At 41.7% G+C, this 14,982-nt stretch overlaps 1 protein-coding gene across 2 annotated transcripts in view; it reads left to right on the top strand.

Annotated features, from left to right (window-relative positions):
* Window positions 1-12,969: 12,969 nt before the first annotated feature.
* The window catches only part of LOC142410338 (transmembrane protein 263-like), a 201,220-nt gene continuing 199,207 nt past the window's right edge, over window positions 12,970-14,982 (top strand). The window contains exon 1 of one of the 2 annotated variants that reach the window (XM_075502713.1): window positions 12,970-13,168. In XM_075502713.1, coding sequence (XP_075358828.1) covers window positions 13,000-13,168 — 169 coding nt within the window. In that variant the 5' untranslated portion in view covers window positions 12,970-12,999. The remainder of the gene's footprint in view (window positions 13,169-14,982) is intronic. The other variant, XM_075502716.1, reaches the window with a different exon arrangement.

Genomic DNA, 14,982 nt, shown 5'->3' with positions numbered 1-14,982 from the left:
GCTTTTTTTAACTTAAAATTTGCTCCCTTGCCCCCATTGCACATGTGCTCTTGTTAGAATACTGTTCTGAAAGTAGATTTTGTGAATCATATAGGTACTAATGATGGTTTATTGAGAGTTCATGGGAGAAGCTGGAGTCTAAGGAAACATTGCTAATGACCCAAACTATCCTTTGATGTAAAGATTTGTGATGAAGATGGATTGTAACAGGAAGCTCAGCTTGGGATTAGGTGAGTAGCATATCATTACTACTAAAATAGCTGTATTCTGGTCACCATTGCTGACTCTTAGAGCACTGGTTTACCTGAGGGGATACAACTCTACAATCCTACAGCTCCAAAGTGTTCTTTTCTGAAGTAAGAAAAAAAGTTGAGTGTACTGAGCTGTGAAAGACAGTGTTGAAGAGAGCAGCCCAGGTTGTCTTAGGCAAAATTTTTGGCTTTTCAGTTAGAAAAAGTCAGCTTATAAGGCCTTTTTGTGGCCTCTAAGTACTCCTATCTTCCACCTTCCATGGAAAAATTAAGCTGCTTAAATGGAACTGAGATGCCCAGGACAGAGAAGAATAGATGTAAATGGTCAAAGAGCAAAGTGACCTATGCTCAGCAAGAGGGATGGGTATTTTCAGGTGTGCTGGAGGAATGGGGCAGCATGGAGGCAGAAGATGGTTCATATGCCCCATGGGAAAATGATGACGTTTTTTGCAAAAGCAAAGAGGAGAAATTTGGGAACTAGTATAACCACATAATCCTTCCAGTTTGGGGATATGTATGCTTTCAACAGCTTAAGACCTGACATCACATGTTTATAAAATGTGCTAGGAGAGCTTTCAGGAAAAGAAATATTTGAGTTCCTAATTTTATATCTCATCTGAAATGTGGAGTTTCCAGCCAAAAAGTACCTCAAACACCAAGCTGTGAGTATCAGCTGGTTATAATTCACAGGAGAAAAAGCAATAAATTTAGAAATCTGCACGATTTCCTCTGTTTATCTTGACTATCTGAAAAATGCTTTTACACAGGTATTTTCAAGGTTTTTGTTTGCTTTTGTTTGCTGATGGGCTTACAGCATGTACAGGCAATATGCATGTTACAGGCTTAATCCTGGAGACTCTCAAGAGTTACACGTGTAGCAGTTTGAGTTTGAGTTATTGCATTGCTGGGATTTGACATTAGCAGCAATTCAAAGATCAGAGTTGCATTATCTCAGGCATCTCCAAACTGTGTTTTTTCAACTGTATATTACTGGTGAGCCATTCAAGAGCAGTTTCCATACTGGGGCCTTGTCATGCAAGCAGCCCTATAGCCTGTGCTGGTAGAGAAAATAATCTCCAGCTGCATTCTGGAGTCATACTGGATTCAGCCTGCACATCTACTGCTACCTGATTTCCTAATAGGTTGGTGGGATTCTCGGAGAGGCATCACTCTCTCTAGTGTGTTATATGTGCCTCAAGTTCCTCTGGTTTGCCTCTGTGATGTTTATGAACAGCAGCTCATTTCTAGGCTCATTTTTATCAGTGGAATAGATGAAGTGTGTGTGTGTGAATAATTGAAAAGGCAAATCTTGAGAATCTACTGTGGTATCTTAGTGCTGGCTGATATCAAAGTCAGGCATTTTTTGATCCCAACATTCTGCAGGGGAAGAAAAAAAAAAAGTATTTCAGTTGGTCACTGCCTTTCACCTGGAGACTGAAAAGTGGCTGAAACTGCTATATAAGGGTACATGGCTGTCTCCATCAGCTGAAGAACTGGATACCTCATGAATAGTCAAATTAAATCAGGGAAGGGAGGAAGAGAAAAAGAAGGTGACAGTGCTTCGGGAAGGCTGTGTGCCAGAAATGGGATTACCACAGCATCTTTTGCAGTTCTGCTATGCAAAGTTAGTACTTTCCCTGGATGCAGTGGAGAACTGAGACCTTACACCTTAAGCATTTTGTTTTTTAAATAGTTAATATATTTTTCAACAGTTAGTAGAATCCATATAACTTGCCCGTGCTTTTATCTCCAGGGCAGTGCTAATATCCTGACTCCATAGTAACTCTACAGCAGGTAAGCCCAGCTCACCTTTTTTACTTCTAGAACTATAATTACCCAGGCACAGCCCCTTAGTGGAGAATAATATGAAGGGTATGAAGGAGACAAAAGTTCCCTTTCTTGGCAGTAATGGTCCTACCACATTTCACTAGGATTAGAAAAAGGACTAATTGTACATGCTAATCCCCATATGCATGCATAAAAGCGTAAGTGTGTGCATAAATGCAGAAGCAGAGTTTTGCATATGGGCATTGTCTCTTGCAAGTACACAAGCATACAAACATTAACAAATATTTGCTCTGCAAGGGATTTTTAAGAGTGTATAAGATCTGTAACAAGAATTTAAACAGTCTGTGCAAAATACTTCTGTGTGTTTGTGTGGTGAGGATCAGGTAGGAATCTCCTTCCACCACCCCCTCTAATCCACTGCTGTGAGTTGGGTCTGAGATGGAACTGGATTTCTGTCAAAATGGTGATTATGTATTATTTCATCAGCTCTGAAGCATTGTTGTGACCCACTTTGCGTGCAACTTCAATTAAATATACATAATAAGAAGGCACATCCTTTGACTGGTGCACTGCCAGGCATTTTTTTTTTTATATGTGCACCCCCGTCATTCCTGTTCACACAGCATCCCCAGTGCACAGTTTAATTAATGGTGAATTATTCCCTCTTTCATGTAGCTTTTGCTCAAAGTCATTATCTGGGAGCCTCTGTTCTTACTAAAGTGAGACCAGCACCTAGAGAATGGAAGAAGGTCCTCTAGAGTTCATTTCTCAACCAAAGACTGGAGCTGGCTCCAAACTTAATCTATAAAAATGGAGTCAGTCACCTATGGCAGCTAGCAATATCTGTGTTGACTATAAACCGCAACAGCTACATGTGGATTGCATATTACACCAAATAAGGGAATGCATATCCCTGTTCCTTGTTTAGTATTAGTCATTCTGGGATTACATAGTTGGTTTGAAGTGTTCAATACCCTCTGGGACTAGACACCATTCCTGGTGCTGACATCTGCCCTAGCCTGACATAATAGGCAGCTTGAACACAGACCTGATTCTGTAGAAGCTGTCTGGGGTTTTTTAGAGGATTTTTGCCTAGTGATTGGACTTTCCCATCAGTATTAATGTGTATTGTCAGCTGCTCTCAGTTCAAACTTGTTTTGAGCAGAAGCTGTTGAATGTAGGTAATATATTTAAAGCTACACAAAGCGTGCCTGTGTGAGAAGTGAAGCATCTCGGCCAATTACTGCATCAACACAGTGACATGGCATTTCTCTTTTCACTGTAGATTGCCAGGTAGTCAGTCTCTGCCTGTTTCGCTAGGCAGTTCAACAACACTGTCACTATTCTAGAGAGTGTGTTAGAACATTACTATGGGTCTAATCCAGAGCAGTGGATGCTTTGTGGATCAGTGGTCAGGTTGGAAAGACAACCTGGGAGAGGCAGTAAGAGGGCACTATGTCAGGACAGGGGCACGTGGGTAAAGCTGCAGTGGACAAGCAGATCTGGAATTTGTTTACAGCCCCAAGTATACCTGTAGAGCTTAGAAGAGTTCACACAGTGCCCAGCAGAGAAACAAGCCACTGCTGTTAATCTCTCCTCTCCAGGAGTACTAATTTTTACACAACTAATTTATTGATTAAGGAGTAATGGGATCAGTGCACTGGAACCTACCTGTCATTAGGAGAAATACTTATGCAGTCCTTTGCTCTTGTGCAGTCTAAAAACCAGATACAAGTCAAGATGTCATACTGTGGGACGGCCCCACCAAGCCTAATGCCTTTTTCCTAATGATCTGTGAGAGGAATCCACTGAGAGCACTGCTAACACCAAATGAATCTCCTCTTTTGGTAGCAGGTACTTTAGGGCATCAGTCTACCTTTGCAACACAATTTGCATAAAGCCATGTGACTGCGCTTAATGAAGATGCACGTTTGCAAATGTTAACAAGCCTCTTAAATGTAGTGGTAGACACCTATGCAGGTAAGGCTCTCTATTGGGATGCAATTCAACCTAGCAGAACTGGCCTGTAAGACAAAATCCTTGGAATCTCAGGGTGCAGACCTTTGACGCAGAAGGAGCTACAGAGCTGGTTACAGAAGCAGCAAAGCTCCACCAACAGTATGTGGAAGCCACAGCTAACATCCCAAGTCTATCTGCCGCAGTGCCTCATGATATTATTTCCCTCTGGTTCCCACTACTAACAGCAAGTAAAGGGAATGACACTCCAGCTAATAACTTATAAATGTCCAGTACTGTTTAGCTGTTTAGTTGTGCACAGGCATCCCTACAGAGACAATGAGCAGAGCAGAGGCCTGAGACTCTGCGTTTGAGGGGAGGAACTCTTACCAGTGAAAGGGCACTGGAGAGAGCCTGAGGAATGTCAGGGTATCATCCTTCACTTCTTAGCTGCTAGAAAGGTGGGTGTGTTAGGAAGGCATGTTGGTTGGGCAGTAGCGCCTGCTCAAGCTACACCATAGGGATGGTTCCAGAGTCCAAATGTTACATGTGAGAGCAGCCACGATGAACTCCTGGAGTGAATGTCAAGAACAGTATTTGTAGAGAAGGCCAAAAAATGTGGGAAAAAATCACCTTTTTACATATTTACCACTGCAGTATATGGCCAGGAGATAAACTGGGAGAAGGTCTTCTTTAGGAGGTCTCCAAAGGTTCCTGATAGACACATGCAGGGTGGTATGAGTGATCTAAAATACTGGATACTTCATGTCTTACTGATTTTTAATCTACCACTGGCTGGATTGAAGGGCCTTGTTCTCCTTTAGTGTGTCCACTGTATCTTTTTTTAACAACTAGAAAAGAGAGGATTTTTGCCTCCTCTTTTCTTCTTGTTCTCTGTCTCACGGGACAGATTACTCACCTTTTCTCATCTGCAACTGTGGGACAATTTAATTTAAAGGGATATACATATGTGCATGCGTGTGCAGTGGTGGCAAGATGGGAGAAAGAAGAGTGTTTCACAGCAAGAATAGGGGAAAGGAAAATTCCACCTACTCCAAAAGCACCTCAGAAACTCAGCAGAAGGTTAACCAGGCCAATATTTAATTAAACCTTAATACTGTAAGATACAATTTATGCTGGAATAAAAGTCTGTCAGTTCAGTGCCACTAATACTCTTTCTGGACCACAGATCCTGAGCTTGGAGGCTACCAGTTGACTTCTCATCCCTGTCGTTATCAATGTTGAGAATAAACTTTACTGTAGGGAGGGGAGATCACAAAATGGATGATAAATTCATTAGAGGATTTTGGCCAGAAGCACTGGTTAAAGGAAACACCGTAACTTTGCAAGCATTATTAATGGCAATGTCTCCTTCCTGTAAATGAATTTACTGCCTGTGTAGGTGGAAAAAAAATACTTAAAATGAAAAGGTCAAAAATACCCTGAAAAGAGAGACACCCCCATATGAATTCTATTGTTCATGATAGGGGTGAAATATTATCTACAGCCTTGTTCTGGCATCCTGAGAACAAATCACTGGTGATTCCAAATGTCAGCAGAACCTGTTAGCAGAGCTCTGCTGTCTGTACAGTTCAGAGTCTTTGGCATGAGTTCAAAGTAAAAATGAATCTGAGAATTTCTGAAGTCTGGGAAGCCCATATGTGAACCCAGTTATGTATCCTGGCATTTTGGCAGAGATAGTTTTCTATTGCAAGACTTTGAAGCCTACATAAAAAAAATAAATTGCCTTCGTGCTCTATAACTAAAGGCATATGAAATACAGCAGCTTTGTTTAAGTGAACCCAAAAGTTCAAACCCACTTATTTTCACTTTTTTTCCCTCATTAAAATTATCAAAACCTGCTTTCATTGCCAAATACATGGCTTTTTATGACATGCAGCTTCCAGTTGCTTTTAAGGCTGGTGAATCTCTGTAGATTTTTCAATTAATCTCATCTGAGTTTTAATTTTGGAACCATATAAGCATAGATGCTTTCATAGTTTATTTGGTATAAAATACTTCCAAATCCTGTCAGTTTATTTTTCTCAGTGATGCAAAGCTAACCATGTATTATATGAACAAACTGACTACCTTTATTAAATTTTAAAATTAAACTAAAATACTATCTTCTTCATTCTCAAAGAAGGCAAATTCTAATAAAAAAGAGCAAAAATAGGAACTTCGGACAAAATACACTTCTTGACCAGTTTGAGAATTAAACACATGGGGTATCTAGTATATTGCTATCAAACTGAAGCAAAATAGTAGCCCTATGGAAATTAGTGGGAATTTTGTATGACTTCAGCAGATGAAAGTATTTTATTCCCTGAATGCTCCTATAACTATTTTCTAATGAGCAGGAAGTGCAACTATTATAGTTATGCTTCTATAATGGCTATTCTTACTTCATCATTTATGCCATCCTTCCAGGTGGTAGCATTTTCTACCAAGTGTGTACTGTGTTTGCAGGGATGTGCATGATATAAGATGCATGGCAGGTGAAAAATCAGGCTCTAAGCATCCGTGGTTGCAACAATGTGCTCTTTCTTACACAACTCATTTTGTAAAACTCTCTCTAGAAGATGCCATCATCTGTTGGTGGAAGTGCCTTGGCCATATAATTTAAGCATCATGAAATACTGCCTGCCATAGTGTAATAGACAATTATTCTTTCTTGGTGCTCTGAGAACAAGCAGACCATGGTCATAGTTCAGTGTCTCCTCATATCATCTTTGATATATTTATTTTCTTGTTATGGAACAGTTTGTGAAAGGCTCTGTCACAGGCATTAAATAGCTAGCCTCATTTAACAATGCTCTTTCAAAGAACTATAAAAAAACACAACAAAGAACCAAAAATAATGACACAATAAGCCAAGCTGATATTTGGAGTTCAGGATTTTATACAGTTGAGCAAAAAACATTTGCATTCAGAGAAGTGGATAGTCTGATTACAGTACAGCTCTAGAAGGTAATGGGTAAGTGTTGTATGCCTGGGCAGAAGGATCTTTATTAAAGAGATTTTAAATGGATTTTATATACGAACTTTTCCAATAAGAGGGGAAAAAACCCAGACTAAAGCCAAAGTACCATTTGTAATCTGAAGCAGCAATATGTACCAAGTTCTTTTCATATATCTACTTGATAGCTAGAAGACTTCAGCTTAGTAAGAGAGGGCTGATATATTTTTCCTTCTATTACTGCCATTTTTCAGTATTGTATAAATCACATCTTTATAGTCTTGTTTAGGGCTCCCCTGTACGAACAATACTTTTATATTTAACATGCCCAAGCCTGTTAGTAATGTAACAACACCAAATGAGGGGGAAAAGGGGAATTAAAAACATTATGAAAGCAAAGGTCAATCACAAGTAGTTTTCCAGCTTATTTTTAACACTTACGGTAAGAAAGGAGAATGTAGTATTACAGTCATCAATAGCAAAAATCAGTTACAAGAGACAAATCTGGCAATGGCTTTGTTATTTCGCTCTCCCATCAATAGGGAAGCTCACAGTGACCTGAAGCTGAGATGCAGAATAGGAGAATTGGGTCTATCGAGTTCTGAAGGCTTGCCAGCGGCACGCTCTACTACGCTGTTCTGCAAATACCTTTTAAACTTTCTTGGTACTTCACAGTGGAGCTGCCACACTGTCTCTTCGTGCATGCATGAGGTGTGACTATAAGCAAAAAACTTGGAGAAACAATGAACCCTAGACCAAAAATGACAGATCTTTTGAGCTGTGCAATATCCACGAAGAGAATAGCTTTGAGAGTGAAAATAATTTATTCTTAACAGTTGTTATCTGTAAGGTGGAAAGAAGTTTACTATTTGAATGAACATCTCTCAGTGTCTTGTCTTTATATTTTGCCTTTCAGCTCAGATAGTGAAAACAGCTATTTAAATCTGTGTTCCCCTTGCCAACTTTTCATTCTGTTCTCCGTAAGGCTTAAGACATGCAGATATACCAGGGATATTGTTTGGGCTGTATAGTCTCCACCCTCCCTTTTATTACCAAATGATGCAGCATCAGTGTTCAGTCATGAGTATCTTTTAATGCACAACATTAACCTTACCCTTATTATGAAGTATTTTATTAAACAGATCTGTTCTATAGCATAGATATTGGAAAGACATTGGTAGAAAAATATTTCCTTACTTTCAGATTTCAAATGCTCTCAAATCTTGCTGTTGCTTGCATTAATTTGTGCAGCGGTACTGTTGTAAGTATGCATTTTTAATAGTCTAAGGTCACCAAATCTACTTTAAACATGAGGAGTGTAATAGATTATTTAAAAATGTCAAAATCTCTTCCTTTCCACCTGCAAGAGCCAGAAGTCATATGCACGAAGCTAGGCAATAATATATCAAATCCAGCTATAACTAATTTCAGAAACTATTAATAAATCTCCTATTGTTACCATCCCCTAAACAGGCATTCAAGAATATGCTGGTCATTTGGCTACACTTGATTCTATTCCCCTTCTTGATACTTCTCATCTTTCCTGATAAAAAAGACTTCTCTCTGCCCAGGGGGAACCATGGCTTACCTTTATTTCATGCAACACCGAACCATTCTTTTGCTTTTAAACATACCTGTACACTTTGCACCTAACACCAGAATGCCATGTGAAACACTGAAATCCTCACAGAGGAAAAACCCCTGTCACGTGAGCTTTTGGCATTCCAAATTCTTCAGCTTGAGTGCCACAGAATCCTCTCAAGAGAGGGCAGGTAGAGACCTGTGGACCTCTGAATGCTCCTTGCTACAGCTATGAATTGTGGCCTCCAATGACACAGACGAATCACAAGATTGTCTATGCTTCTCTTGTTATACCATTAGGATTTAATTATGTTTTAAAATGAATAGGCACAAGTATTTAAAAGGAGTCAGTTCCTGAATTGCTGTTACCAGTCCAGGACATAGGAGACTAAGTGATGCTCCTTGCTCTGCCACAAATGTTTTCTGTGGCATCTGATACCTCACTCAGATTCCAATGTACGGTGGTTAGGCAACTGACTGCTGTAGGTCTGTAACTTCCCTTGGTTTAGTCACCTTTATGCCTTCAGAAATCTGAACTTCATTCTCAGAGAGAGTTTTATGAATTCTCTGCTGGAGTTGGAGTGTTCTCCAGTATCCAGCTATCCAATGCAGCAAGTACCTCCCTACCTTCCAGGGATGTTGTAAGGGTGAAGTTAGGAAAGAGAGAAGCAAATGCTGCTGTACTATATACAGCAAATATACAAATACATCTGTACTATATACAGCAAATATACAAATACATCTATATACATCTGTAAATATACAGATTCAGGGTAGTTATCTCAATACACAAGTCCTTCACCAAGATGAAGCATGAGGAAAGGCTACTGCTTACATTTTTGCAAAGTTGTGGCTAATTTGTTTGCTGGGTGTTCTTGGGATGCTTGATAAGGCCAGTGGCCAATTTATTTTCTCAAGGTAAGGGAGAATTTTTTGATCTGGAACAGAGAGGTCTGGAGGAGTTGTAAATGCTACAGTCATGACTAATCAGCGGCTTCATTGTCTGGAAATAATTTCCTTTCTACCAGGACCCTTTAGCACATGAGCCAACTACTGCCACCATATCGTGACTACCTGTTACAATGAATTATTACTGTTCATTGTTTTCCCGTCTTATATCACATGGTACTTGCATTTCTTTTATGTTGCATTATCCTTTTTAACAGCAGGCAATGTGAAGGCTGTTCAAATGTCACACAGGGCAAGTACATGACATAGGAAACTAGGGCTGAAAAGAGCACGGAGGTAAACAGGGGTAACAAGACAGGGCAATTCTGCTTTATGATGCCAGCCACCTGCATCAGGTGGCTAGTGTGGAAAGGTGAAATACAACCTCGCAGCAGTCTAATTTGGTACCAGTTATCCCTGTTTTAATGTTTCAGTCCACCTGAATGCTTTACAATGTTCATTAATTATCGCAATATGTTAAAATACATCTAAGGGAAAGCTCTATCATTGTAGGGGTGAGATCTGGAATCTCAGCTGTTGATCAGACTCTTATCTCCGAGCCAGTGTCTTGTCATGAGCATAGGCAAAAAGTGCTGAAGTCTCATCTCCTAAAGTTAGCACACATGACAGGGAGATGCCATTATGTTATGCTGTACCTGAGGAGTGTGCTTTCTAGTCTACACAGCAAAAATTATGCCTGAATATCACTCACACACACACACTCACCCCTACACAAAGAATGGCAACTTTTATGAAACTGTCTGTCTTGTAAAAAGTTGTTTGGGAATGTACTGTGACCAAATCTGAAGGTCAAAATATTTTTCACTGGTTTCAACACCTTGAAGGAAATTATAAGTGAACCATGCTTTAGTCATTTAAGATGTTTGAGTTCCTCAGCCTTCACTGAAAATTCTGGGTAGGTAAATCTCCTTGAGTGGTCCATGCTTCAGGAAGGCTGGGAAGGGAATTTCTGCATTATAAAGACATCACTTTTAATTTACAGAGAGTAGAGTTTAACTATGGGAACGTCTACACTAGCCTTTTTGCTTCAATAAAGACACACTTGTGAGGTGAATCTCACCAGAGCAGGCTTGGAGTGCGTTAACTGGATTAAATCCTTTTGGATGAAACTAAATTGGAAAAACTTATTCCAGATGCACAGTTGTTACAGTCATTAATGGGCATTCAGTCTAAAGTATTAGAACTTGTTCAAAGCAATCATGCCCTGAAATACGTATAATAAGGACCTAGCGCCTCAGAACTGACTGTTTCACTGAACAAAGTCATACCCTGTGAGCTGCACTATCTGCTAGTGTGTATGTAGCCTGATACATACTATCTACATACACACTGATACATACACCTGATACATACACAGTATCTGCTAGTGTGTACGTAGCCTGTGATTTGTCTATCATCCAGAATATTCTGATTTTTCAGCTGGAACATTCTTTGAATGTTCTACAGACATCGCAAACACGACAACCTAATGTTAACTTGTTCAAAAGATTGCACATATTTTATTTTAGGGGCTTAGGAACTTCCTGAGAAATCACATTATGTTCATCTGAAATTTTGAATTTGAAATGTAGAAAGCTGCATTATTTTGAACTTCACTAGAATGACTCATTTCACGTTGATGAGGGAAAAGATAGTTTACTCTTTAACCCTTTATAATTTAGGTAATATTCTTTTATTGGGAATTGGGCTATGATTTACATGTTAAACTCAACACAAACATGGTATGAACTTCTTTGTACTCACCATCTGATTAGAACATAAATATGGATTTCTATTATGCAATTAAAAATCGAATACAATCTAATTCTACTGATACTGTTGACAAGATTATTTTATATAATTTTTGTATATAGTGTGTTGAGGAGAGGATTTATATTTTTGTTATGTTATTACAGTTAGTATTATATATAATACATAGGGTAATATCTCACACACACATAGTAGGTGTGCTTATATATGCACACATATATATACGTGCACGTCTGTACAAATTCGTGTGGTCTGTGAAACCTTCCCTGAATTCACTGGCTCCCACTACTGGTCTTCTGAGAAGATGCACATGCTTGAAGTGAAGTATGCATGTATGAGCAAAAGAAATTGTAAATTCTGCTATGCGAATCTGTGCCAGGAAAGGGTTGCAGGATACTTCCTCTAAGTGATAAAAAAAATGCTTTAAGGCACTCCTGTGTTGTGAGAAGCAAAGGAAAGGGGTCTCTGTAGTTGTCAGTCCATGTCGGGCAGGGGGATTACTTTGTTTAGTGTCTTTCAAGAGTTTCCTATTTAACTCAAAAATGAATACTAGTCTTAGGGTACCACTTTACCTCTACTCTCCAAGGAGGTTCTGCAGATTAGAAAAGACAGTATGAAACAAAAAAAAATTAACTGCTTTTCCTCTGTGGTGCACTGAGAGAAGGCATTTTCTAGCCTTTAAGGTAGCACATTTTTCCTTTTGTAGTTTCTGACTAAAAAGGGTCCACTGTACTGAAGAATGATTTAGAAGACACACATGGCTGCCAAGGGCATATTCATTGGAAAACAAATTGCAAAGTTCCTCAGTTGAGGGGTAAAAAAAGGGAACAAAAGCAATCTTTCCTCTTTTGGATTCAACCACTTGTCAAGCTGTAGTTACCTTCTCTACATAACATTAACTCAGTATTCACCTGTGGAATAATACTAAATCAGAGAAAACTGAACTCTCATCACCATCATTTGCTGAATGTTGTTTTATCTCCCAATTCCAGGAATCATTTCTTCAAACCACCCTTCTTTTTGTTTTGCTTTGTCTGGCTTTCCTCATTGCATTAAGCCATTTGCTAGCAGTTAGCACCGTTCTATCCATGTGCGTGATTGTGCCTGATGATACTTTTAAAGCAATACATGAGAAAGAAGACGTTACGTGCCAAAGGCTATTTCCAGACTCCTTCATCTTCACCACCAAACAGTCCACTCTCACGTGAAGCAGCAGCAGTGGGCAAAGGCCCACCTCCAAGCTGGAGGCATGCTATGTTGGCCGAGGATAATGTGGGAGAGCCCCATCTCTCCTAGGAGCTCAGCACGTGGCTAGAAGGGGTTAGACAACGGCAAGCGTAGAGCTAGCGCGGCCAGAGCCTGGAGAACAGGCTCCTCGTCTTGGCCAAACACCAATTCCTTGACTATGGCCGGATCACTTCATCTCCCTTTGCTGCATTCCCATCAGGGATACAATGGAAATTTGAGGTGGTGAATATGTTACAATTTGTAAAGCACTTTAACATCAACTGTCGAGAAGCATTTTTTACTACAGCGTGGCTGGTGGCCTGGCTTCGTTGGAGCGTCTCCGCTCTAAATCTCTCGGAGCATTACCGAAAGCCCCACGCCAGCTCCCGCGGCCGCCTCCCCCGGCAAGACGAGGCCTCGGCGCCAGGATGTACCGCGGAGAGAGAAAGAGAGAGCCCAGCTGCCCCCGCCAAGATGGCGCCCCTGACCCCCGCGCTTCCTCTTCCGGCCGGGGTTGCCATGGCGCTGCCCCCCCTCGGCCCACCCTCTCCCCTCCCGCCGGTGTGTGTTTACATCGGGCAGGAGGAGCCGGAGCCCCAGCGCCGGGGGAGACGGGGACGCAGCCGACGGCGACGGCCGCCCGCCCTCCATCCCCGCCGGGCGGTGCTCCGGGAGACGCGGCATGAAGGTGATGCTGGCGGCTGTCACCGGGGCGAGGCGGGGGGTTCCCGCCGGCGGGGGTCGGCTGGGCCGCGGCGGCTCCTGGTAGCTGAAGGGGGGGGCGAGGGGTAGGGGCCAGCCGGTGTAACGGGGCCGGGCCCGAGGCGGTAACCGGCGGCGGGAGGTGGTGGCCGCTCGCTCCCTTAGTGAAGCACAACTTCCAGAAGCTTCTAACTTCGTGGGGGATGTGGTGCCGCTCCTTGGAAACGTCTCCCGAGAAAGATTTCCCCCCGTCTCTCCATTAAAACCCGGATCGTTTCCTGCGGCGCCGTGACGGGAAGGGGGCAGCGTGGGAGCCGGGGGAGGCTGCCCGCGCCCGCTCCCGCCCTGGGCTTGTGTCTCTGCAGAGAAACCGTCCTACTTTCCCCGTCTTCTTCCCTCCTGCCCGTAACGCTGTAGGCGGCTTCACTCCCCCAGCAGCCGTGGGGTTTCGTGCTTTCGGTGTGCCAGCGGCAGCAGCTCCGGCGCTCACCTGCGCTGCTTCTCTCGCAGGCCGTTCCGAGAGCGCGGAGGAGATGGTCGCCTTCTCCTTAGTTCGCTGTGGAAAACTATGAGGATAGAAACGGGCTGACCCGAGCCGGCTGGCAGCTTCGGCGCCGTGGGGGAGGCAGATGCCGAGGCTGGTTGGGCTATAAAAGTAGTAATGTACTAGCTCTCAGTTGAGAGGTTGTCTCTTCGGTTGTGTTGGTTAGGAGTCAGCAGTGCTGTGGTGTTGCCTTTTTCCCATTATGTTGTGTCGTATCTGTTTAATTTGCAGGTGTATGACTTTTTAAAGGGTTCCCTCTCGTTAATCAGTCTGAAACGCAAGGCACACCAGGCATTCCCAGTCTCCTGAATTTGTCTAGCAGTAAAAAAATGTATTGATCAGCTAGATTGTAAGCTCTTTGAGGCAGAAACTGTATGTAGCTATGGCCTGTACGGATCCTAATGGAGAAATTTGGTTCAGGCCATCCTCCAAGCCTCTGAGTCAAGTAAGTATGTGTTAGAAGTTCTGCAGCTTGTGCAGGTTTTGGGTTCTGGGCAGTGTGCCTGTGTCGGTCATTCAGGTTAACAGTCGTCTCTGTGCGCAAGGGGCTTTCAACTATCCGTGTCTGCGCAGCTAACAGGAAAGAAAAGCGGCAGTTTCCAAGTACATGAAATAAATATATACAAAAAGAAAGTTTCCTTCTATACAGTGATATTTATTTGTTTTGCTTTTGTTCAAAAGCTGATAGTAAAGAGTAATTTTTTTCTTTCAGTGAATGCTTGTTAGTTCAAATAGTGTGGGATAACAAAAAAATGTATGTAGGGCAGTTATTGGTAAACAGTGCTATGGCCCTGGGTGAGTTGTTGACTTGTACTGCAAAACAAAAACCTCAGAATGCTGGCTGAACAGTACATCCAGCTGGAGGCCAAAAAAGAAATTATTTCCTTAATTTTCTGTTTTATTGCATGCAGAGTAAACAGCTGATTATTCTTGCTAAGCCCATTACTTCTGCTGAATTCCTCTTTGGCCCCTCTAGAGTAGGGAAAGCTCATGGCTATTTTAGGTGGTCTCACTCAAAATACAGCAAGATGTGAGTGGAGTCATGTTCTGATTGTAAGGAAAACATGTGTGTTTGGGGGGAGAGTCTTTTTAAAATTTTTTTAACAAATCATTTATCAGGTATAAGCACTGTATAAAGCTTTTCAGTATAAAAGGGTTCACAGTTTTCTCTCTGGGTAATTTCTTTAAGTGTGTATTTCTTTCTATATGTACCACCTTTTGCTGTAGCAGTTGCCTCAGTTTCCTCTATATAAGAT

The sequence above is a fragment of the Mycteria americana genome, chromosome 5 (assembly GCF_035582795.1).
Source record: "Mycteria americana isolate JAX WOST 10 ecotype Jacksonville Zoo and Gardens chromosome 5, USCA_MyAme_1.0, whole genome shotgun sequence".
In the NCBI taxonomy this organism is placed as follows: Eukaryota; Metazoa; Chordata; class Aves; order Ciconiiformes; family Ciconiidae; genus Mycteria; species Mycteria americana.
The sequence above is the reverse complement of the archived record's forward strand: the minus strand, read 5'-3'. Positions and strand labels throughout refer to the sequence as shown.